Source organism: Scomber japonicus, chromosome 20 (genome assembly GCF_027409825.1).
Source record: "Scomber japonicus isolate fScoJap1 chromosome 20, fScoJap1.pri, whole genome shotgun sequence".
In the NCBI taxonomy this organism is placed as follows: Eukaryota; Metazoa; Chordata; class Actinopteri; order Scombriformes; family Scombridae; genus Scomber; species Scomber japonicus.
Window position 1 is genome coordinate 7,961,814 of NC_070597.1, and position 22,589 is coordinate 7,984,402.

The window sequence follows — 22,589 nt, forward strand, 5'->3', positions numbered from 1 at the left end:
GGAGTGCGTGCCCACAATGCACAGCGAGCCCACCACTTACTTACACCCCAAAATTATTTATTTTAACTATAATTCAGTGGTTGTGTCAAAGGTTATAGTTAAGTCTAGTGTAATTACATAGTGTTTATCTGTGCAGCAGGTTGAACAATCATTAAAAGGCTGATGGCAGCGGTGGGATTCGAACCCACGCCCCCGAAGAGACTGGAGCCTTAATCCAGCGCCTTAGACCGCTCGGCCACGCTACCTCATGCTTAGCTGCTAATGAACGCTAATAAAATATAGGCTCCAATTGAGATATGGATTAGTGTTTCATAGTTATCTTTGAACTTGTCACTAATCTACATCTATATTTGCCATAAACCCCGACAGGAGACAATTATTCCATTTTGGGCGCACAGCCACCAAACATTAAGAGAACTCAGCTAATCAAGTTTCTAAGTAGCTAATCAATCAATTTCCAGTCTATCTATGATAGTAGCCATCATTACCGTAATGGATAATATATGCACGCAACGCAAAAACAACGTGGGGTACATTTATGAAGTTTGTACAATATCAGTTTTTGTTGATATTGTCAGAATTCTACTTGATGTTTATTTTAAGAGGTCATAGTGCGTGATGTTGGTGTATTAGGGTGCATTATATATTGAATCGTGTTCCTAATATTTTGTCCACCCCATTAGTATACACGAGGGGGGCAAATTATCAGGAACACCAGTCAACATAATGCACCCAAGTGCCGCCACCACCACTAAGATCCATAAATTCTGCACACAAGATAATAAGTTGTATGAATAAGATCAAAAAGTATCACCTTTCAGGACTTTAGGGGGTAATTTACTTCTTCTGATCTCCCTTTTTTTCCCTCTCCTTCAAAACTCTTCATCCAATAATAGTATTTACAGCAGTGGTCCATGTGGACTGGATTATGTCATTTTTTTGACACAAAATGAATTCAATGATCATTTAAATACAAAGTTTACTTACAAACAAACGAGGTTCAAACCATAACATGACACAAAAAGACCAACCACAGCTAATTCTAACAGCTAATTTAACTCACACAGAATATTTTGCTTCATTTTATACAATTTAGAAATGATAAAAAATATAGTTTTGTATCCCTGGAAGTACTTTATTTTTCTGTTGTGTATTTTTACTTTATTTTTCTTTTGTGTATTTTGGTATCCAGGCAAAAATGCCAAAATAATTTCATATTTCAAGAGTCCTCATTTGCAGCATTTCCATGAATTTCTGTAACATACTGTGATGTAGTGTAATGTAGTACTTTCTTTCATACTTGTTTTGTAATCAAATCCTGCTTTCTACAAAAACAAATGAATAAAACATTGATAATAGACAACAGTGATACATATGATATTTTTAGGCGACTCAAGTTTTTTAAGTTACTGTGTTATGAGAGACAGTCTTGTTGGAAGACAAATATTCAAAAAGAAGAGTTGTGGTAGGAATAGTTGATACTGAGACATGAATTAAGTGTTTTGGTTGCATTAGTGCACTTCAGATGTGAGATTAACTGTTGTATTGAGCTGTGTGGTAAGAAAGAGGACTGTCAAGTGTTTTGAAAAGGGGAGATACTTAATGATGAGAAGTGTGTATAACCAACTAGAATCACTATTATAGTTTTTACTGTTATTTGTGGTCCAAAGACAAGTGAAAAAAACTAGTTGCTTTTTTTATATTTAAAGAAAGTCAAAATGGGAAAAACAAACCAAAATATACAGTTTAATATTTGCAAGTCTCACTGTGAAACTAGTTATAGGCCTAATAAGTTAAGAGCAGAAAAAATGAGAATGGTTACCCATAAAAAGCAATGCAAACTTTATTTTTTTTACACTTTTACACTTCAAGCATTTAACAGAGATTCTTCCACTGTAAGTGTGTTCATGTTAGGGACAAGTAAGTCAACTACTTTATTTATTTGAATTTTTTCAGACACTCCCTTTTATACAAACGCACTCACAAATGGTAAACATAGACGAGGAAATAAAAGAACGGAGGAGTCAAGAGCTTCACAAACCAAGACAGAGAAAAACAGACATATGGAGATGTGCACCCAACCCTGGAAGTCTCAACAAACAAAGCACCATTAGCGAAAATGTCTGTAATAAAAAATATGTAAACTGTAACCATTCAAGCTGTGCTATGACTGTGTAAAACCAGCCTGACTGCCACATAACTCCTGTTTGCCTATTTTTGATTTTAAAAAGTGACTTTTCAGAATTACTCCTCCATTAGCGCCCAGGCTTCTTCAGCTTTCATGAAGTACTTGTTAGCCAACCGGCCTTTCATGGACGCCATGGCAGCTTCCGCTGCCTCTGTAAACAGGTCACCTGGAGAGACAGATAGTATAAGAGATTAAGGTGGAGACAGTGACAATATTTGCATCAAATACTGAAGACAGAGAGAGTTAGGTTTCAATTGGTTTCAGCTTAACATTTTGTTGTTAGTAGCAACTGTTACTGGCACAGCAGCTGGCACCCACTGTAACTGCTACAGCCACTGTTGTCCATAAGAGAGCAAACTACAAACTTTTCAACTTGTCAGAGCCTCACTTGCAGTCTACATGGGGTGAGTGTGCACAGTAAGATTGTGTCAACATAGAGAGTCGAACCTGATCTCTGAGGGTCTGCAGTGAGGTTGTAGCCTCCCTCTTGGTACATCTCTGCCTCTCTGGCCAGCAGCAGGTAGCGAGGCTCGTCCTGCGTCCCATCGAACTCTCCCCCCTCGTCATAGTCTGTCATGTTCAACACTCTGTCATACCAGTGTATCGCCTCTTCCCAGTCCTGCTTCCTGTATGATTGAAAGAGGAGAAAGCAAGAGAGTTCAAATGTCTATTAAATTAAACAGAAATACTAAACATGAATGACCTCAGTGGGCATCAAAACTAGCAGAATCTTGTTTCCTGTATTAAAGGGAAACTCTAAAAATTCCTCTAGGGGGCAGTATTATCTTGACTGCTAGAACTGGATTCCTGTGTTGTTTTGGAGTTCAAACATTAAAATCCAAGCAAAACTTATAAAGTTCAAAAACAGACTCTCACTGACCTGTCAACAGGCAGATTTAATCCACTATCAAAGGCTTTGGCCACTGTGGTCATAGAAGATCTGTCACCAGCTTCAGCAGCCTGTAGCAGATACTTGAAACCTTTCATCCTGTTTCCTGCACAATCCTGCCAACAACACATAAAAATTAGAATTCAAAGACGTATAAACAGCCAAGACAAAAATAAAAAAAGAGGGGAAATAAACTGTGTTGTACCTCCAACTCCATGTCTGGCAGGATATGATGGGGCAGCTGCAGACAGCACTGTCCCATGGCTACGATGGCCTCCAGCTCTCCACACTGAGCTGCTGTCTCCAAGTGAAACATGGCTGACTTCTGATCCCACTGCTCATTCTTCTCACAGAAACGGCCCGCTTCATGGTACCGCACCATCGCCAGATGGACCTGGGACAAGAACAAAAGGACATCCAGAATATCTTCAACACATGAAACTATCCACGAAAACCAGCTCAGAGGAGAGATTAGTGTATTCAAAACTTCACTAGATTTCTGAATGTAAAATGATGTAAAGTGTAAGGTGGAAGATCACCGTATATTTATAAAATTGGTGTTGTTTGTGATCTGACCAAGTTGTACCAGTTCTGTTACAGTCAGTTGATTACAGGAGATAAAATTCATACAGTGTGTGGAAGCATTCAGAATGAATTGCTGCCCATGATTCTTGTCAAAATTTGGGAAAATTGGGACTGCTGAGGGTGATTTGACAATGCCTGATGAAGATTTCAAAATGTTGCTTGTTCAGTGTTCGGATCTTTTGTCTGATTCTTGACTTCAGTGTGATTTTTTTAATCACCAATCCAGCACCTCCAAAAAGGTTTTTTGGGATGCACATGCTCTACATCTTGTTTGTCCTTAAAATTAGTGAGTTTTGATAACATAGTGGGAGAAATATGTTTTTAAAAAGCCATGCAAACAGTAGCAGAGTGCTGTTTGCTGTGGGTAGTGATTCATTTATAATCCAGTTTTTCAGGAAGTAATGTAGAGCTACCAGCCTTCATCTGTCCAGTCGAAACTTAGCGTTTTTCCTCAATTTCTTTGCCTATTCCATGGGAATTGCAAAATAAATTACAGAAGTGAGACAGGAAATAATTGGAGAGAGATAGGGGGGGGGGGGTGACATGCAACAAAGACTCCCAGCTGGAATCAAAAGAGACATCATGGTTATATGATATGAATCTTAACTACTAGGATTCCTCAAGGTAGATTTTTACACTCCTCCAGAAACTAGGAATTCACTTTACAAAAACTACTTGTTACATTTCAGGTTTTGTGTGGACTAAACATAGAAGATTTTGTTACTTTTGAACATTACCAGGCTTTCTATTTCTCCCTGTTAAAAGTCATTATACTAAACTAAGCTCACCTCTTCTGGTTGTAGCTTTATATTTAATATTTAACAGACAGATATGAGAGAAAAATGAACGAGCATATTATTGAGAAGTGCTTCTTTCTGACTGGAAATACTAAGAAAAAATCAGTATGTATGTTCAACATGTGTATGGTGTCTTGTCAGGTTTAAATATGTATGTCTAATCATACTGTATACATATGATCTTTATCAATGTAGTAACAGCTAATCAGATGTTTGCAAGCGTTGTGTTCTGTTACCTTTCCGAGGACCGACTGGCCGATCTTCTTCTGGAGCAGAGAATTGAGTCGTTCCACCTCAGTGGCCACACAGGAAGGTCGGTGGACGTGAGCGCGAGATGAATGGTAGAAGCTCCACTTCTCTTCTGTCAGCTGGATAGGAACAGGAAGTAAAGAAACAAAAAGGATAAAGACAAAAAAAATTTTCTTTAACAAGTTCATTAGAAAGCCTGTTTGTATGACAATGACACTCCACTCTCGGGTATACCCATCCAGTAAAATAAATCTGAGCTGATAAATGCCACATATGAGCCTTAAGCTCAGCGCCAGATGAGTACACCCGTTAGCTTGTCAAATCACACACAGCCAGAATCATGCATTCGATGGCAGAGTTGGTGAAACAGAAGAGGCAGATGATGTTCAGGTTCCTAATGACACTTTTAATTTAGCATTTTCAGACCGTTTTCATTCACTCGGCTGTACAGAAAGACAGAGAGCGAATGGAAACAGTGGCAGCCAGCATAAGTAACTACTCAAATTTTAACTTGAGAATCATGCTCAGTGCATTTTTTTTCTCAATCATGATATTTCAGCAAAGACAAGACTGCAGGCCTGCCATGCAAATAATCACCCATTCGTGGTCAGGAGTGACAGAATATAAGTCTGCGGAGACTCTTGGAGGAACTACCATCTTTATCTAGTAAGGGAAAACACAAAGAACAGCGGGGCCTAAATTAGAGGAAGGGTGAGGAATCATTTTCATTGATGAGTAATTTTATGAGGGGAAAAGACAACATGAAAGAAAGACAAGAATGAGAAGACATAGAACAAGATTATCTGATTAAAGTGAGGATGATTATGATCAAGGTGAGGATGACGTTTACACACTGCTGTCTCTACTGTTTGTTTACCCGTTTGACACTGTCCTCATCCGACTCAGAATATTGTCTTTGGTAGCGGTGATGGGCCTATGTGATGATACAACATGCATTATGAAATCTACTGTCATAACAGTCAATCTAAATATAAACAAGAGGAAATGTTAACAGAATATGAGCTACTGAGAGGATTCAAAGATAAAAGACAGTGATTTACATACAGCAAATAGAGAAGCCGAAGATGTCAGGGTTGAGTAACTGTTAATGATAGAAGTGTCTAACCAGGATATGCTGACAGATTTGTTGAAAAGTGTACAATACTAAGCCAAACAATACATGTAAATGACACTTTGAAAAGGTAATTTGGACCAAAAAATGCAAATGAGTTACAAAGACATGTAAAATATTGATAGCCATGTTGGTAAATGTCAGAAACAAACATTCTTGGCCACTGTTTCTTTAACTGAAAAAGGAGTGTATCAGTTATTTACGTCAATATTTAAGTCCTTCCACTGTCCATTTTAAACTACTACAAAATCAATACTGCAAATCAATCCTGGAAAATGTCCAACTGACCACAATTAAATCAATGGGAGGTCAAATGTAAATCTTTACCCCGTCCACTTGGTCATTCACATCCCCTTCACTCCTCCTCTCGCTTGGGTATCCGCTGTCCCCACCGCTATCCGTTTCCTACAGACAGAAACTCAGAATTCAGTGTGGTGACTTGTGAGTTATGTGTCAAGATTGCAGCCCAGGACTCAAATTAAAGACCAGCTCAGAGCTGAAGACTCATGACTCAAGTCATACTCAGCCTCTGCAGTCACCTTAGGTTTAAAGTAAGACTTTCACTTTGGCTTTAAAATACTGACATTATCTTATATGTGAAGAAAAGCCAAATGTAATGTAAAAAGCACAAGTAAAGACAGTTTTAGCAACGATTACTTTGATAAAGTGTAAAACAAGTGTATATATAGATTAATGTTCCCTGGAAATGTCTGTTCTGTGCAACTTGCAGCATTTCTGTCTTTTGTTTTGTTATATTTTATTTAAATTAGCGTTTTCTTCATTTTATCACCATGTTTTGTCTATTTGCTTGTGTCTTATTTAGTTACTTTGCGTTGAGCTCTCAGGGCTGCTATCTTCCTGTGCTGTTTTTGGTGTTATTGCTCACCTTGTGGTCACCTATGTTGTTATTGTTAAGTCTTTCATTTTCATAACTTCCAGTATAAGATGAGCCTGTAAAATATAGAACAAATATTTACAAATGACAGTTCCCCCATATGGATATCATGCTTTATCACATCAAACACAGAGTGCCTGTAGTAATGTGTTTGAGCACGTACCAAAGGGGGACTTGCCCATAGATCCATGTGCAGCTATGGGGGAGTAGGGGAACGTGAGAGGCGAGCAGGGGATGGAGTCTGCGTCGCTCATGTTGTCATCTGCAGATGAAGTTTCAGACAGGCGGGATAGCATCGGAGGCACTCGGCTTCCTGATATGGTGCGTACTCGAGGAGAACCGCAAACCTCCTCCTGTCCCCTCAGCACTGTCTGAGCTGATTTCTAAAAAAAAAAGATCAAAACACTTTCAGGACATAGATTGCATAATAAGCAAAAAATAGTGAGGGTGACAATAAAGCCGATTTGTTCTGCGTATCCTGCAACTGAACTGAGGCTGAGCTGGCCGACCAATGGTGTAACTCCATCATTCACTCAGTCACTCACTCACAGGCTGCGGTCATAGGGACGGCCAAGCCAAAAACATGTCTGGAGGGGTTTGTAAGTATTTCACACTCTTTCTAATCTCAACTATTTAAAGTATTACACTGTTTCCTGAACAAAAACACAGGACAGTTTGTGCTCATAACCTCTCACAGCAGAGAGCAGACACATTCATGCCTAAATATGGAAACTGTGAACTGAGTCTTCATTTCTGTGGACATTTTTCAATATTCATTAATGCCAATCAATCATTTTATGAAACTTTCAAGTGTATTTCTACGTTGACCTACTGTTGATTTCTGGCCCTGGCTGATACTTATATTAATATGGTAATATTTTAAAGTTACAAGCAGTTTGTTGGTGCAGTCCAGCTGGGATTTCTCTGGGTGGGACAGGTCAAAAGGCGTCAGACCCATACTCTTGCAGATCTTGTTACACAGATGAGAGTGGAAGAACAGTGCCATGCCTCGCACCCCTACAACACATGTATGATCAAGAAATCACTTTAAGAATCTGTCTTATTGCAATTATGGAAGCTTCTTTGTATCACTTCTAACCTAATTTCACACAGCAGTTTGTCAATTTGTCTAACAGCTGATAAGAAATGATCAGAGAGAGAGAGGTGTACCCAGATTTCCATCTCCAAAGTCAGTGCCCTTCTCGGTGTGGATCTGAGGGTCAGTGTAGAGGTCTCCGACCCCCTGGATGTCCACCACAATCAGCTGGTGTCCTGACCGCTCAAAGCTAAAGTGACTAAAGGCCTGATGGATATAAAAGAGACTGAAGTGATGAACCAATTACTAGCTGAACGTGTGTTAATGTCAAAAAGGTGACGTCACTCACCTGTGGAGTGAGCCTAATGTTGTCGTCTTTCACAAAGCCGGAGTTGGAGTTGTATTTGATGTACTTGCCCTCGATGAAATGTTCCAGGTGGAAGAAAGGTTTACCTGGCCGGTTCGTCATCTCCACCACACACATCTGCATGATGTCCACCTGACGATTTAAACACATCATGGATTTGATGAAGACTCACACATATTTAGTATTGAAAATGAAGTCAGCAAACTTCAAAGGTTTACAAATGACATACACAAACAATATGTGCTGTGAAATGCAATGTGGGATGTAAGGTAATCTAAGGTTGTGCTATATGCGAGAAAAGTGAAAAAGAAGAAAAAAAGTAAAGAAAGTAAAAAATTAAAAATATATGTAAAAATGTACGTGTCACAACTTCAAGGTAAACTATATAATTCGTTTTTACAAAATGCTTTAGTGTAAACATTAAGGACAAAAACTACTAATCCAGTTTATACAGATACTGATATTCTCTGGCAAATAATTCAAATACTCAACAGGCAATCAATAATGATGCTAGAGCTGCAATGATCCGTCAATTAATCACTCAACAGAAAATTAAAAGGCAACTATTTCAATAATCGACTGATTGTTTTAGTCATTTTTTAAAACAGAACTTCCAAATATTTGCTGGTTACAGCTTCTCATATTTGAAGATTTGAAGTGTTTTTGTGTCATACAGTACATGATAGTAAACTCACCATCTGTGGATTTTGGTCTTTTCTCACTATATTATAGACAAAATTAATGAGTAGATTAGGATTAAAAAAAAGAAGGTAATAGTTAGCTGCAGCCAAAAGTGATGCAATTATTAAAAAAAAGAAAAGAAAAACAGTTATGTCCCTACAGTAAAACAAATGAGGAAATATTATTTAACATTCAAATTGATCATACTTTTTATAACCATTCAGTACAATGTGATACATATCACATAAAAAACCTCCTTCCATCCATTTGTTTATTTGCATTTGGTTTAATAACAGGATATCTGGGATATAGCACGTAATCTGATGGAAAGTTGAGATGAGAGGAACAAGATTAGAGGATTTGTTTTTGGTACAGTACCAGGATTTATGTGATGGACTTCTTAATAATGCAAGGCCGAGGAATTTTTAAACATTTACAATACAATACAGGATTGTGTAATGTTACGCCCTCGAGTGCTTTCGAGGCTTGATTTTGTAAATATGGCCCCGTTGAAAAATGAGCACCTCAGTGATTCATGATATCATCTTTCTCTGTTCTAGATCTACCGAGTTCATTTCAGAGGTCAACATCTCTCTTCTACCTGTTTAGGAGGCTTGTGACGGTTGTACTCCTCTCCCCAGAGTTTGGCCTCCATCTGCAGCCTGACATCTTCTAGGTAAACGTCTCTGTCCACCGTCTCCATGTAACGCTTGGCCACATAATTTGACGCCGACTTCCAGTTGCTGCTGTGTGAGAAATTAGACAACTTCTTCCTGATGGGAGAGGAAACAGATTTATTCAATTATTGCAACAGTGAGCAGAATGTGAAGTATATATATTCACAGTAATCATAGCATAAACTTGAGCAGATCTCAAATGTGCCTGAAGTGACCCTTACTCTCAGAACAACAGCTCTAAATTCTCACGTCCAACAGGAAAAACCATTTCTTTTTTTAGGATCTAATTTGTCCGGGCTCATAGGGGCTGAGGGAGTTATTTTCAGGCTCTGGGTTTTGTCAGAATGAAAACTTTTGGTGGGATAATGCAAACAACAAACAGCTGTAGTGGCGGTGGTGGGGGGTGGGTAGGGGAATCAATGCCTGTCCTATACATCTCCCACATAAGTGAGGATTAAACCTGAACAATTAGACTATTATTCCTGTTCCCTTTCATTCTGCGATGTCATGAAAAAGCCAAAACACGGTGGCGCAGTGTTACCACCATCCACTCAAATTGTGCTTCACCAAACAGTGAAGATCTGAACGAGGGAAACAGTACTTACACTGAGATAAAAATAAAACCTCAGTGCCGTCATGGAAGACTTTGCGGTGCTGGTCCACTGTGATTCTCTCAAAACCATCTTTGGGTTTTGAGACTAAGGAAAGCGTCAACGTATCCTTCTGGGTCTGAGTAAAAAATGTGAGGAATGTGGACCTGCACCACTCATGGGCCGTAGCGTAGGAAAGCCATGCTTTGTTTACACTGAAACCAAGACAGCATCTGCTACTGGAACATGAGGGCAATAACCGCTGGAGGAAAATAGATGACTATAGACTAAAGTTATAACTTACGTTCTGAAGCACTCTCTCATGGCCCCTTTCCCGAACGGCTGTGAGAAACCAGGCAGGGAAAATACATTAGTCAAAAGATTAGAACTGAAAAGGCTCTCTTAAATATTAAGACTACTAGACTAGAGCAGCATTACCTGAGAAGCCATCTTGATATGGATCTGGTCTTGAGCCCATTCTCCTGTGATGGCATTGTACCTGCGGAGAGGAATTACATCAACACATGTAACATTTATATTGTTTATTATGTAAGTTTGGATGTTCTTGTTTCTTGTTTTGTTCAGCTGTTTTTGGGCTATTTAAACACATTTTTCCCCTATCTACTTATCTACCTTCGGGATAGGAGCCATATCTGATTGTGAGAGTTAAAAGACTCAAGAGGCTCTTTGATGAAGTTGATAACAGGAGAGAGAAAAGAGCCCACAAGGTTAAAAGTTGACATTCCAGATGTTGGTCGGAAGAGTATTTCTACTTCCAATACAGAGGAGCACTCTGTATTGGAAGGGAAACCACTTCTATATGCTTTTTGTCCTCAGCTGATTATTAAACCAGCCTGATTGAGGATGAACTTGTGGTCTGTTCTGTGTGTGTTCTGAAATACACGTTGGTATGGCGAAATACATTATGGGATGCATTTTTGTATTTGTTGTTTTTAGTGCTTTTAGTCCATCTTAGCATCAGGCTTCGGGATGTTGTTTTCAAACAATGCTTTAGGTTTTATAATTTTTTTTAAATCTCAGGTCATAATGGGTTAATATGACTGTAAATGTAATATGAGAACGTTACCTTTGACTCTGGGAAATTGTAATAGCCATTTTTCACTATTTCTGGACATTTTATAGACTAAACATTGAATCCATTAGTAAGTAAATTAACAGATTAATCAAGAGTGAAAAAAACCCTTATTGCAACTCCAGTTCTTTTCTATCACTGTTATTAGTTTAAAGAATATAGCTGGAAATGTTTCTATATTTTTCTGATTATCAACAATCAATTGTATTCCTCTGTGCCATCAGTCACTGCAGAGTAATTCGGTGTAAGGCAGATGCCCCCGCACCAGAACTAGTCTCCTGAGACTTAAAATGTTAATGCTATTATTAGTCTTTGAAGTGTAGTGGAGTGAAAGAACGAGGCATCCAGTGCAGCAGTGCAGCCGTGTCTCATTGAAGGGTTTTTAACAGCTTTTGGATAACATGGAAGTCTATGATACAGAGGAATATTATATATCAGGCTTTGGATACACATAATACTTGTAAGTAGGATCAGTTCATTGTTTGTTTTGGTGCATTAGATTTACTCACAAAAAATAAAGAAAATCACCTGCCTTATCCTTCAATTCAGTTTCTCAGTGTAATTTGAGGGGGGCTATGTGACTGTCACATGTGTGGGTCGTTTTTACGTCACAGACCAAACCCCGTGACCTTCCTCTACCACTAGAAAATAGCTCTTGTTTTTGTTTTCCACCTGTCACATCACAAATCACTCACACTGAACTGTATACAATGCTGACGCTGTGGCCCATTCCACGGTATCTATTGTCACAAGGTCAGTAAAACTAGAACATAAGAGATAAAACACTTATGAGTCTAATTCAGTCGCACACAGGTTTCCATCCTCAATCACGTTAGCCAAGTTACACTTTGTCCTCTGTGAGGGAGTTCGTCTGTCGAACAGTTTATAATTCTTATCATGGAGACACACAAAGCAGCCAGTTTCCTTTACACTGCAAAACAACACAGAGAGTGTTTCCATGTGTGTACAGTACTTTCTCCTCAGCACTTAGATTTAGATGTAGGGACAGTTTAGCAGATTTTAGGTTAGAGTTGAGGGAATTCACATAGTCCGTGAAGAATATCACATAGTCAATGTGCTGATAAATGTTTGTGTATATGCACTGCAGGTCTGGGTCAGTGTGTCTGTTTGGCTTGGCAGTGTGAGTGTTCTGAGTTAATGAATACTAGGTGCAGCTGTAAATCTGCACAACTGAAACCTGAATCACACTGACCTAGAAATTTAGTGTTGAACTTTTTTTCTTCTTCTCTCTCTCTCTCAGTGCTCTGTTCCAAAACCTAGCATATGCTCTTTTCTGCCAATGAGACACTTTCCAGGCAAGGGACATAGTGTACCATGACTCTCATTCCATGAAGTTCATACTACAGGGGGCATAAGTGAAGGGAGGGAGAGTGAGGTTACATGTGGGTAAAATTAGCACACGAAAAGAGAACATGAGGGCAAATCCCAGCTCTTGACAATCCCTCCTCTCCGATTCTTTGAGTTCAAACCCTGTGTATTATGTAACAGCCCAACACCCACACACACTGACACACACACACACACACACAGGAATTTTTTTTTCCCTCCTGTTTTTTGTCCACACCCATTCAATTGTGAGGAAGACTTAACACTGTCAATGTCTGGGAACTGTGTCAGAGGTGTGTATGTTTATGCAGCCACCATTTTAGCCACAATATCTTAAGTGCACACTCATTACCTCACCCACTGTATATGAGATAAAAATAAAAAAGAACAGGACAGGATGAACAATGTCAGTACTTCATGTCTCCACTGAAGATGCTGTTATATAAGTCAACAGTTAAGACTAGGCCTGCAACTAACAATTAAAATGTGAAAATGATGAATCTGTTCATGCAAACATGCAAAAAGATTGTTTTGGTACTTTGGTATTACCCTGTGGACTATTATTTCAAGACCCGAACGCTGTATGATCACACTGTACCACACATACAACAATGAACACTTATGACTCAAATCCACACACTGAGTTATTTATACCTGTAGCGTGTACATGGTTCAGTCTCTATCGTCTCCAGATGAAACTCTGCCCAGGGGTCGGGCATGGCTTTGGCCTTTTGAACAGCTTTTTTCCATGTCTCCTGTTTCAATAAAGAAACACATCTCATTGGTTCTAAGCATTTTGTTTTTAGAAAGAAAAGTCAGCTTTCCAAACAGATTAGCTAGAATACACAGAAGAACAAGGGAAACCAGTCAATGCAAAATGACAGGGAAATTTAATTTGCACCATAAAGACTTTTCCAAGCTTTTTTGTACTTTTTCTGCACAATTCATGCGCTTGCTCTCTCTAAATGCCTGCATTGTGCTTTCTAATAGAGCGCATTTACTTTCACATGTCTGCATTAAACAACTTCCCCTCATTTCTGAAAGTACTTGCTTTTAATCAGCTTACGGCTACGAAAACTGCCTACACTGCAGTTCATATATACCAACAAAACACAAGGATACATTCAATATAAAATACAGCTTGAAGTTTATGCTCTTTAATTTGTAACTGTTGTGACAGCATGCAAATAAGGAAGCAAAAGAGGTTGATGAGGAAGGGAAGAAACGCAGATGACTTAATAACTACAAAGCAGGAAGAGAGCTCACAGTCATTAGAAAGTTCATAAAAGGTAAGGTAAATAAAAACAACAGAATTATGAAGGAGTCAAGAATTAAAAGAAGGGATTTAAGGTAAATAGGATCATTTTAGTAAGTAGACCTCAGTATAAATGTATTACAAAAGGCTTAACATCTTTAGTTCCATTTAAACCCCAATGTTATCATCCTAGGTTGTCCTCTCATCATCTCCAGTTGTGCTACGTTCAAAAAATAACTTTCTTACTAGGAACCAGGGTCGAGGTGTCAGTAGTAACGTAAACCTGCCCGAGTAACTCAAGCCCTGACCCATCCTATACTGTACAGCAGCACGTCTCCCTCGTCAGCAGGCATTCTGGACATGTTTATATATAGATGGAAAGGATTTACATGAAGTGAAGTGAGGAGGTCATGTTTTTTTAACTGATAGGGTGTCACATGTTGTTTGTGAGGAGGAGCCACACTCACCTGAAGTAGCACAGGACTTCTCTATACCAGTGGTCTCCAACCCTCAGGTGTGTTAGAGAGGGGAGACACCTAAAACATACAGGAGCAGGGTTGGAGACCACTGCTCTATACTGTCAGTCACTTTGCAGCCTTGTGAAGAGGCTCTAAAGATCAAATGGTAAAGCCTGGTATCACAGAACCACACTAAGAAGACACTTGTTTTTTTTTAACCACAATTTCATCCTGGAATGTCTTTCATGTCCTGAAGGAAAATGACTTGAATAGATAACATGCACTCTCAGGAATGAATTACCATTTCTTAAGAAAGGTTTGGCAAAGATGTTATCAGAAATGACACACCAGTCATGTGTGTATAAGTCAGAATTGTTTACACTGTTGCTTCTGGTGTTATATTGCATTTATTCATTAATTTAATATTTCTTCCTTTTGAATTTTAATACTGCTACTTTTCAGTAAGCTTTTTGTATGTGGGTTATTTGTGTAGGTTTTTTTATGTCTTATTAGATCTAAAAGACACAAAAGAAATGTTTGAAGCTGCAGCATCTATAATAAAAAATAAAAAAGCTTTCTGAAACCAAATTCTCAGGATGAAAAAGACTGAAGAAGATATCACGTTTTTCAATGTAGTTTGGTCAATATTTCTAATGTTTGTTAGTGTAGATTAAGAGTAAGTGATTACACTCTAGAGGAAAGGGAGATGCATTGATTAGGAGGGATAAAACACCAGCCATAAAAATAAAAATCATGAGAAATATGAAAGGGAGTAAAAGATGTCGGTACAAAAATAAAAAGACATTCCAAAACAGAGAAGGAAAAGCGCAGTAAATTACAGAGTGGAGCAGGGAGAAGGAAGACGTAGATGGTCACTGGTGAAGAGGGAGGAGGAGAAGATATAATTTATCAGTAACATACCCGTGCAGTCTCAGACAAAACCGTGTACTTGTACGATCGAGGTTCTGCCACTTGTTCTGTTTCTGTATCATTCTATGTGGAAAGGTAAAAGAAAATAGACGGCTTTTCATCAGCAAATTATACAACATGACCTCAGATAACATTAATTGCCCAGACGCTGTAAACAAAACCACTGAAAGATCATTCATCCCAACAGTTGGCTGGTGCACACTGGCTCTGGTAAGTAGCATTCTGCCCTGAATAGAGTGATTATGCAGCTCACTGCTGGTCTGTACTAAAGAAGAAGTCAATGAGCGCTGAGAGACGTGTTTACATACAACGTAATGTACGTACAACATAAAAACACGATATGAAACCCACACTCTGTTACTTCCTGTTCTTTAGAGAGTGCACTTTAAATGTGGCTGATCAGTTTTCAATAAACACAGCACACATACTGGTGTGTGTGTGCAAGCATGCACAGACCATCTCTCCTTATAAGGAAGCAGATTGCAGAACTGAGTGTTTATGATGATGTGTCAATACAGGACATCAACAAAGTAAATAAGAATTTAGCAATATAATTTAATCATCCTGCACTTGATTTCATAACACATTTCACTTCCCTGTCACTCCCAGTAAGATTATGCACCTTGTATCACCCTGTTGCCAGGGGCAATGGCTCACCCTGTATGTAAAGTTGCTCTTGGGAAGAGAGTTTGAAAGCTGGCGGCTGTAAACCAGATTTTTCATGTAGTGACAGATGTCTTTTGCGGAGTCGTCCAAGATGGAGCAGATGAAGCTATCGTCATCGTCGTCATCGCTAGCGTTGGCATCACTGAGAGAGGATGTCCGCTGGTTGGGGGCGCTTCGTTGGGTGGGGGGCTTTCTAGCACTGCCCACCTCCTCCATGCTGAACATCAGTTCATCCTCCATGATGTCTGCTGTTGTGTTGACAAGAGAGGAGATGGGAGTGTGAGTGCACTAAGAAACCAAAATCACATAAGGGAGGTTGTTCAAGTGTGGCTTAAAACAAGAGTCAGGTGTCCATATGAACACTGAAAGAGGTTTTCCTCTTTGTAATCATTCCTCCTGTTGCTCATACTGACTATTAAAAGATGTGATGGGAGCCAGAATCCACAATGTCCACAAATGCATTTTAAAGTTTGCCTGAAGCTTATATGAGGCTCTTTGTTGAGCTGTGGTAGAAGTAAAGCAGCAAAAAGAGGGACAACTAAAGCTCCATATTAGATTCAGATAAACTTTTAAACATATTTTGCATAAAAGGACAGCTGTGGATTTTGTCTTGCTTCACTTGCATGGTAAGTTCATTATGAATGGATCTTCTAATAGTGAGTATAGGAACAATTACAGCAAGAAATCATTCATTCATAGTTTATCTTATATAGTTTATTCATTAGTTCAAGCACACAGCAGCCGTGCATTGTGGTGCTGTTGTGCACATCCCTGCAGCTCATTCCTTATGTAAGTCATCAGTGTTATCTTAGAAGTGGCTGCAGCATGACAGTACCATCATAAAGCACAACGCTCATTCAAAATACACAGCATAACATAACATCCACATACAAATGCAATTTAACTTATTGCATCTATGCTACACAGCAGCTGTCCAGTCTTGCCCAAAGCTAATTGTATTTACAGATTTTTTTTTTGTAGTGACAGCTGGCTGGCAAAGAGGAATGCAAACACAGGCTGGACACGACGTTCCTGTGCTCCTGTTGGTGGTACAGTGTGCTCCCACAGAGACCATGCAGAGGAAACCATGAGTGTAACACATGATTTTTAAGCAGGCTGCAGTAGAAGTTAACTTAAAAAAAAAATTAACAGCTTCAGGTAAGTCTTCTGTTAGCTGCACGTATTAAATAAACAACCAACCTTACACCCGGAGGCACAGACACACCTTTAATGACTTCTCCTGACAGACTGTGACAGTGTTATTAAAACCAAGTCACCTCGGTCTTCTTCCGTCTCGCAGTTTCACTTTGAAAGAAAACAAGCAGAAATGCAGCAGAAGCAGTTTTTAACGCTCCTCCCAGACCAGAGTGGTTCAGTCCTGGTTCTCCAACCTGTCCTGAAGGTCCGGGGACGTGCCTGGCAGCTGGGACAGGATGTAATTCTCGTTACCGTCCACCACGACGGCGTGAGCTCTCTGCACGTACAACACCGACCACTATGACAGTAGCCCCGCCCCTTACTCATGCTGCCTTCAAGGCTGTCGGAAATATAATACTGACAGACGAAAAACATCCAATTTAAAGTTAAGTTAACAACACCTCCAAGGATGTATCTTAAATATAAGGGACACACAATAAATACATACTTGCTACGTATACGTTACATTTCAAAATGAACTATTGTACTTTGTGCTCCACTACATTTATTTGACAGCTTTGGTTACTTTTCAGACTTATTTCACACAATGGATAATCTAACATTTTAAAATACAACACAGTGGTTGTGCAGTGGTTTCCAACATGTTTGGCTTTTGACGTCTTACAGTTAGTAGTGTGTAGTCAGGGTCACAAGTCAGAAGTTAACAGCTCCACCACATGGTGATGTTTTTTCTCTCTAAACTTCTCACCTGGTTAAATTTCAATAAACATTCAAATGATCCAATATTATTCCAAAGATCAATGATAACAGAAAAAGTCCAAAAACTGAAAACAGATTTGTGTATCAGAAATGAGTTTTTCTTCTTTCCTCTCCCGTTAATCATCTCATGACCCCTCACGACCCTAAAATACACACATATGGCTCCATGTTCCACTCAGTTTCTAGGTGAGGTTCATTCACAAAAAGTTTTCCAACAGTAAAAACACCAACACAGTTTCAGAAATCAGACTACAAACACATAAGAAATTTATGAATGACAGTAGGAGATCTGAAACTATTAGAAAAAATGAATCCAGGTGACATGTCATCAGAGCAGCTCTGCACTGTGACAGAAATAAAGAGGAAATGCTTTGACATTAATATATATATTTTTGTAATGCAAAGCGGTCCGTGGTGGCAGGTGGTCGTTTGACAGCACAGATATACAAGAGGAGAATATTATAGTTTTTAGGTCAGCTGCAACACAACATGATACTGAACAGAGAGCTTCAGAGACGCACAGAGGCAGCTGTCAGACTGAGATAAGTTTCCTGCTCCGAGAAGCTGCTGGAGAGAGGGCAGGCTCAATTTGCGGCAGCGGCATCTTCCGCGGCATTTCTTGCGGCACCCAGAGATGCCGCAGAAAGTGCCGCTGGCTGCCGCCGGCAGCGGCACTTTCCGCGGCATTTCTTGCGGCACCCAGAGATGCCGCAGCTAGATGTCGCTTGTAGGCACTTTCCGTGGCATTTTTTGCGGCATTTTCTGCGGCATTTCTTGCGGCACCCACAGATGCCGCAACTAGATGTCGGTAGTAGGCACTTTACGCGGCAATGATTTCATGACTGTGGCATGGTTTTAGGCTTTAGATGGCAATTTACAGACATGTCAACGTTAGAAAATAATTATGTTTTGATGCCACACATGTTAAACGTAGCCTAAAGAATACATATAGAATGGTTGCCATGTTTGGGTTTCCTTGTCCTCATCTTTCTTTATCCACTATAACTAAAATGGACGTGTGCTAAGGCAATACTTACAATAAGATTTGTGACACTTTATGACACAATGAGACTGCGTCACATTTTTAACATCAGCTTTTTAGGCAATTGGTCTATAATACTGATAAACGGATTTGTGTATTTTTGTTATAGTGTTGGAGATATGTGACATAATAAGAGGCAAGGCCTACTAAAATACCCTATACTTAATTTTTATGAGAGATTTTTTTTTTAATTATGGAAAATTGTGTATAAAACCGCATTTTTAAATATCATAACCTACTTTGGAGAGTTACCTGTCACACCTGGCAACCCGAGAGCGTGTCAAATCATTTTGACGACTGCCCACTCATTTGTCACATCAGCGTACGACTGTCAGTCCTGTATTTCAAATCCCTAAAGAGACATTGACGACTGGAGAAACATAGGTAAGTCATAATCAATTTAGTCAAATGTGTGCCTTGATTTTAGTTGTATAATTTAAAGCGTCTGCTATTTCCACTCAAGTAATTTGACAATTAAAATAATACCACAACTACAGCATAATGAAAACGTGACTTCACTCTATTTATTGTTATTTGGTTTTTAGGTTTTGATCCGGTGGTTGCAAACAAGCAGCAACATGTGCCGATATCGAGCTGAAAAAGTGCTTCAGGAGTGCTCAACTACCTGGGAAGAGCAAAGGTACACAACTTATTTGCAGTGTGGGTGTAGATGCCAAATTTGTGCCAGTAAATAATTTATGGCGCTAGTTGTGGCATAAAGTGGTTTTGCATCAATACACTTAACCTATATAATTTCTTTTTTATTTTCCAGTGCTGAAGATATGATAACAGCAGACACAGAGGAAGAGGTAACAAGTTACTATTTCTGCACCTAACAAAAGAGCTTTACATATTGGCTCTCAGAAAGTACTGCTGCATCTTATTGTGAAATGAAAAAGTAATTTTGTATTACAGGTTTATGTTATAGCCCACTTAACTTGATCAGTAGTGAGTGCTGATTGGGGGAAGCCATACAGCACATTTAGAGACACCATATATCAAAAATATTAAATGTCACAGATATCTAAACATTTTGCCAGATCCATTATTGTATATTGTAAAAGTGGATCTAAACAAATACAAAATTGGTAGATGAAATCCATACATCTATCTGCTGTTGCTTATCCGGAAAAAGATCACAATGGTAACTTATTGGAAATTGAGATATTCATCACCTCAGCAACACCTTACAGGTCCTCCTTATTACGTACAAGTTATGAACTAGGCTCTATTGGTTAATGGTGTGCAATTAAAAAATTCAAAATTTTAACCCTATTTGAGAATGACATCCATACCTGGACCATGTTTTCATCTTCACTGCAGCAAAATGTGTTTCTCCGCGATGTTGTGGCAGCTGCAGACTGGTGCAAAAAGAGATCCTTTGAAGGACAATTGAAACTGCCAGCGGTTCTTTCAATGGACAACAAAGAAAAAAAGGACCTGCTGGAGGAACTGAAAGTGTGGAACGAGGACTACGACGAATGTTCTCCAGCAGAACACCTCACATTTGTGTTTGGAAAAAAGACCGAATATGACACTTTCAATCAAGAATTGATAGATAAAATGGACTTGAAAGTGTGGGCTAGATTTGAAGATTAATGTGCTTTATGCACACATCCACTACTTACTGAATTTCAGCCTGCTCCTGGTTTCCCGTCCTACAAACGGATTAATCCAGGTGTGTCTGACCAAAAGTTGAGGTCAGACACACCTGGATTAATCCGTTTGTCCAATAATGTAGGACGGGAAACCAGGAGCAGGCTGAAATTCAGTAAGTAGTGGATGTGTGCATATAGCTCTCTCTCTCTCTCTCTCCCTCTCCCTCTCTCTCTCTCTCTCTCTCTCTCTCTCTCTCTCTCTCTCTCTCACACACACACACACACACACACACACACACACACACACAACCTTGTTCAATTGTTGTGTTTGTTTCTTTTTGTTAATAAATTTTTATGGAAAACATTGCAAGGCTATTAATTGAAACCATAAAAATGTAATTTCAAGGGTTGAATTCATCAAAATTACGTATGCTTAAAGTTAGGAACAGGGCAGAAATGAAGAGAATTATTAAAAATAATAATAAATAAACAGCAGAACAAATCTATTAATCTGTTTGGCTATAATTTTGAGATGTTTCGTGGTTGATGGTTTATCTGGACAAATTGTAGTAGGCTATAATTTGGATATCATTGCTAAATACTTCCTCAGGTTTCCCCGAAATTCAAACTAATAGCCTATCCCGCACTTAGGCTATTATCATCTGCCCCGTCCCCCTACGTGTTCCTCCATGCTCCAGCACATGGTGACACAAGCATTATCCCCCGGCACACAGCGGCTTGCCGTATCACATAATTGCACCCAGCAGCCGCGGCATCTCTGGGTGCTGCAAAAAATGCCACGGAAAGTGCCGCAAAAAATGCCACAGAAAGTGCCTACTAGCGACATCTAGCCGCGGCATCTGTGGGTGCCGCAAGAAATGCCGCAGAAAATGCCGCAAAAAATGCCACGGAAAGTGCCTACTAGCGACATCTAGCTGCGGCATCTCTGGGTGCCGCAAGAAATGCCGCGGAAAGTGCCGCTGCCGGCGGCAGCCAGCGGCACTTTCTGCGGCATCTCTGGGTGCCGCAAGAAATGCCGCGGAAGATGCCGCTGCCGGCGGCAGCCAGCGGCACTTTCTGCGGCATCTCTGGGTGCCGCAAGAAATGCCGCGGAAGATGCCGCTGCCGCAAATTGAGCCAGCCCCTACTGAGCTGCTGTCCCTTTTTCAAGCCTTTATAATAAATTAGGAAAGCATGATGATGAATGGTAACCAGTAACTCGCAGTAACTTTACTTCTAATACTATGACTAATTGGTACTTCGAACAATATTTTTTTAAATAATTAATTCCAATAAGCAGTACTTCATAGAGTGAAGTCCAGTAATAAATGATTCTGCTGGACTTACTACTTGTAAGACTACTTGCACAAATACTATCAACTGCTTTTACTGTCTTTCATTCATGAAACTTATGATGGTGGGTTTAGTACATGCACAAATATTTTTTAACTATGTTTACTTTTACTTTTTGAGTAATCCAGTGTCAAAGTCCCTTAATATTTTCCCTGTAATTAGTGCAAAAAAATAAAATAAAAATCACACAACCACACGCCTGTTTTTAGAGTCCAACTGGGCCTAAGCATGTTTTAAGAAAAGTAGGTGTTTACATCCAGAAAACACAACTGTTTAGTGAGAGGATTTACTTCAGAGTTGAGTTTTGAATATATGAGCAACACTCAGAAAAGAGCTTAGACAATTGATCTGATTTTAGCTCTCCATTCAGAAGTTGATATTTCATTCTTGTTGGCGTACACCCATGAAGCATTATTAAGATGCTAAAAGTTATGTTTTATTGTATCAAATATTTGAAGTAAACTTATTATATTTCTTGTGCCTCATGTCATATTGGGTATAATCTGCATATTTGTAGAGATTTATTAGTTTTACTTGAATTTAGGGCTGATGTGACACACTTCCACTGTTGAAAGTCTTTTGGCGCCATCTCGTGACAAAATACATGATTGCACTTGAAAATGAAGATTTTAAATGTTAAATGTATTCAGAGAAAAGTTGTATATTTCTGTAATTTACAATAGAAATGACTATGACTCTGTGGTTGTAGTCCACATTGTTTCTGACATGAGAATTGAGGTTTGATACTGTAGATTTTGCTCCTCACACCTTTGATGACTGAACTTTGACCTCATGTGTTTATGACTCCTGTCCTCGGTTTCCTCTCACAGGGAGAAGATGACCT

The 22,589-nt window shown here is 39.3% G+C and overlaps 1 protein-coding gene and 1 non-coding gene across 6 annotated transcripts; both read right to left on the reverse strand.

Moving 5' to 3' along the window:
* Window positions 1-163: 163 nt before the first annotated feature.
* trnal-aag (transfer RNA leucine (anticodon AAG)) lies at window positions 164-245 on the reverse strand. The gene has a single exon. It is a non-coding gene; the product is annotated as a tRNA-Leu (tRNA).
* A 1,986-nt stretch (window positions 246-2,231) lies between these two features.
* eef2k (eukaryotic elongation factor 2 kinase) lies at window positions 2,232-17,303 on the reverse strand. 5 transcript variants are annotated; one of them, XM_053341510.1, is made up of 19 exons: window positions 17,061-17,303; window positions 15,827-16,083; window positions 15,161-15,232; window positions 13,181-13,281; window positions 10,525-10,585; window positions 10,391-10,428; window positions 9,421-9,592; window positions 8,121-8,270; window positions 7,906-8,038; window positions 7,625-7,752; window positions 6,899-7,118; window positions 6,727-6,791; window positions 6,168-6,245; window positions 5,306-5,371; window positions 4,696-4,827; window positions 3,283-3,471; window positions 3,069-3,193; window positions 2,636-2,814; window positions 2,232-2,354 (listed from the first exon to the last, which is right to left on the reverse strand). In XM_053341510.1, exons 2-19 carry the CDS (start codon window positions 16,073-16,075, stop codon window positions 2,245-2,247), a joined length of 2,268 nt encoding a protein of 755 aa, XP_053197485.1. In that variant the 5' UTR covers window positions 16,076-16,083; window positions 17,061-17,303; the 3' UTR covers window positions 2,232-2,244. The 5 variants fall into 5 exon arrangements, with proteins under 5 accessions (XP_053197485.1, XP_053197486.1, XP_053197488.1 ...); XM_053341511.1 differs by having other exon boundaries at window positions 17,036-17,303; XM_053341513.1 differs by lacking the exon at window positions 5,306-5,371 and adding an exon at window positions 5,586-5,642 and having other exon boundaries at window positions 17,061-17,302.
* Between the last annotated feature and the right edge of the window lie 5,286 nt (window positions 17,304-22,589).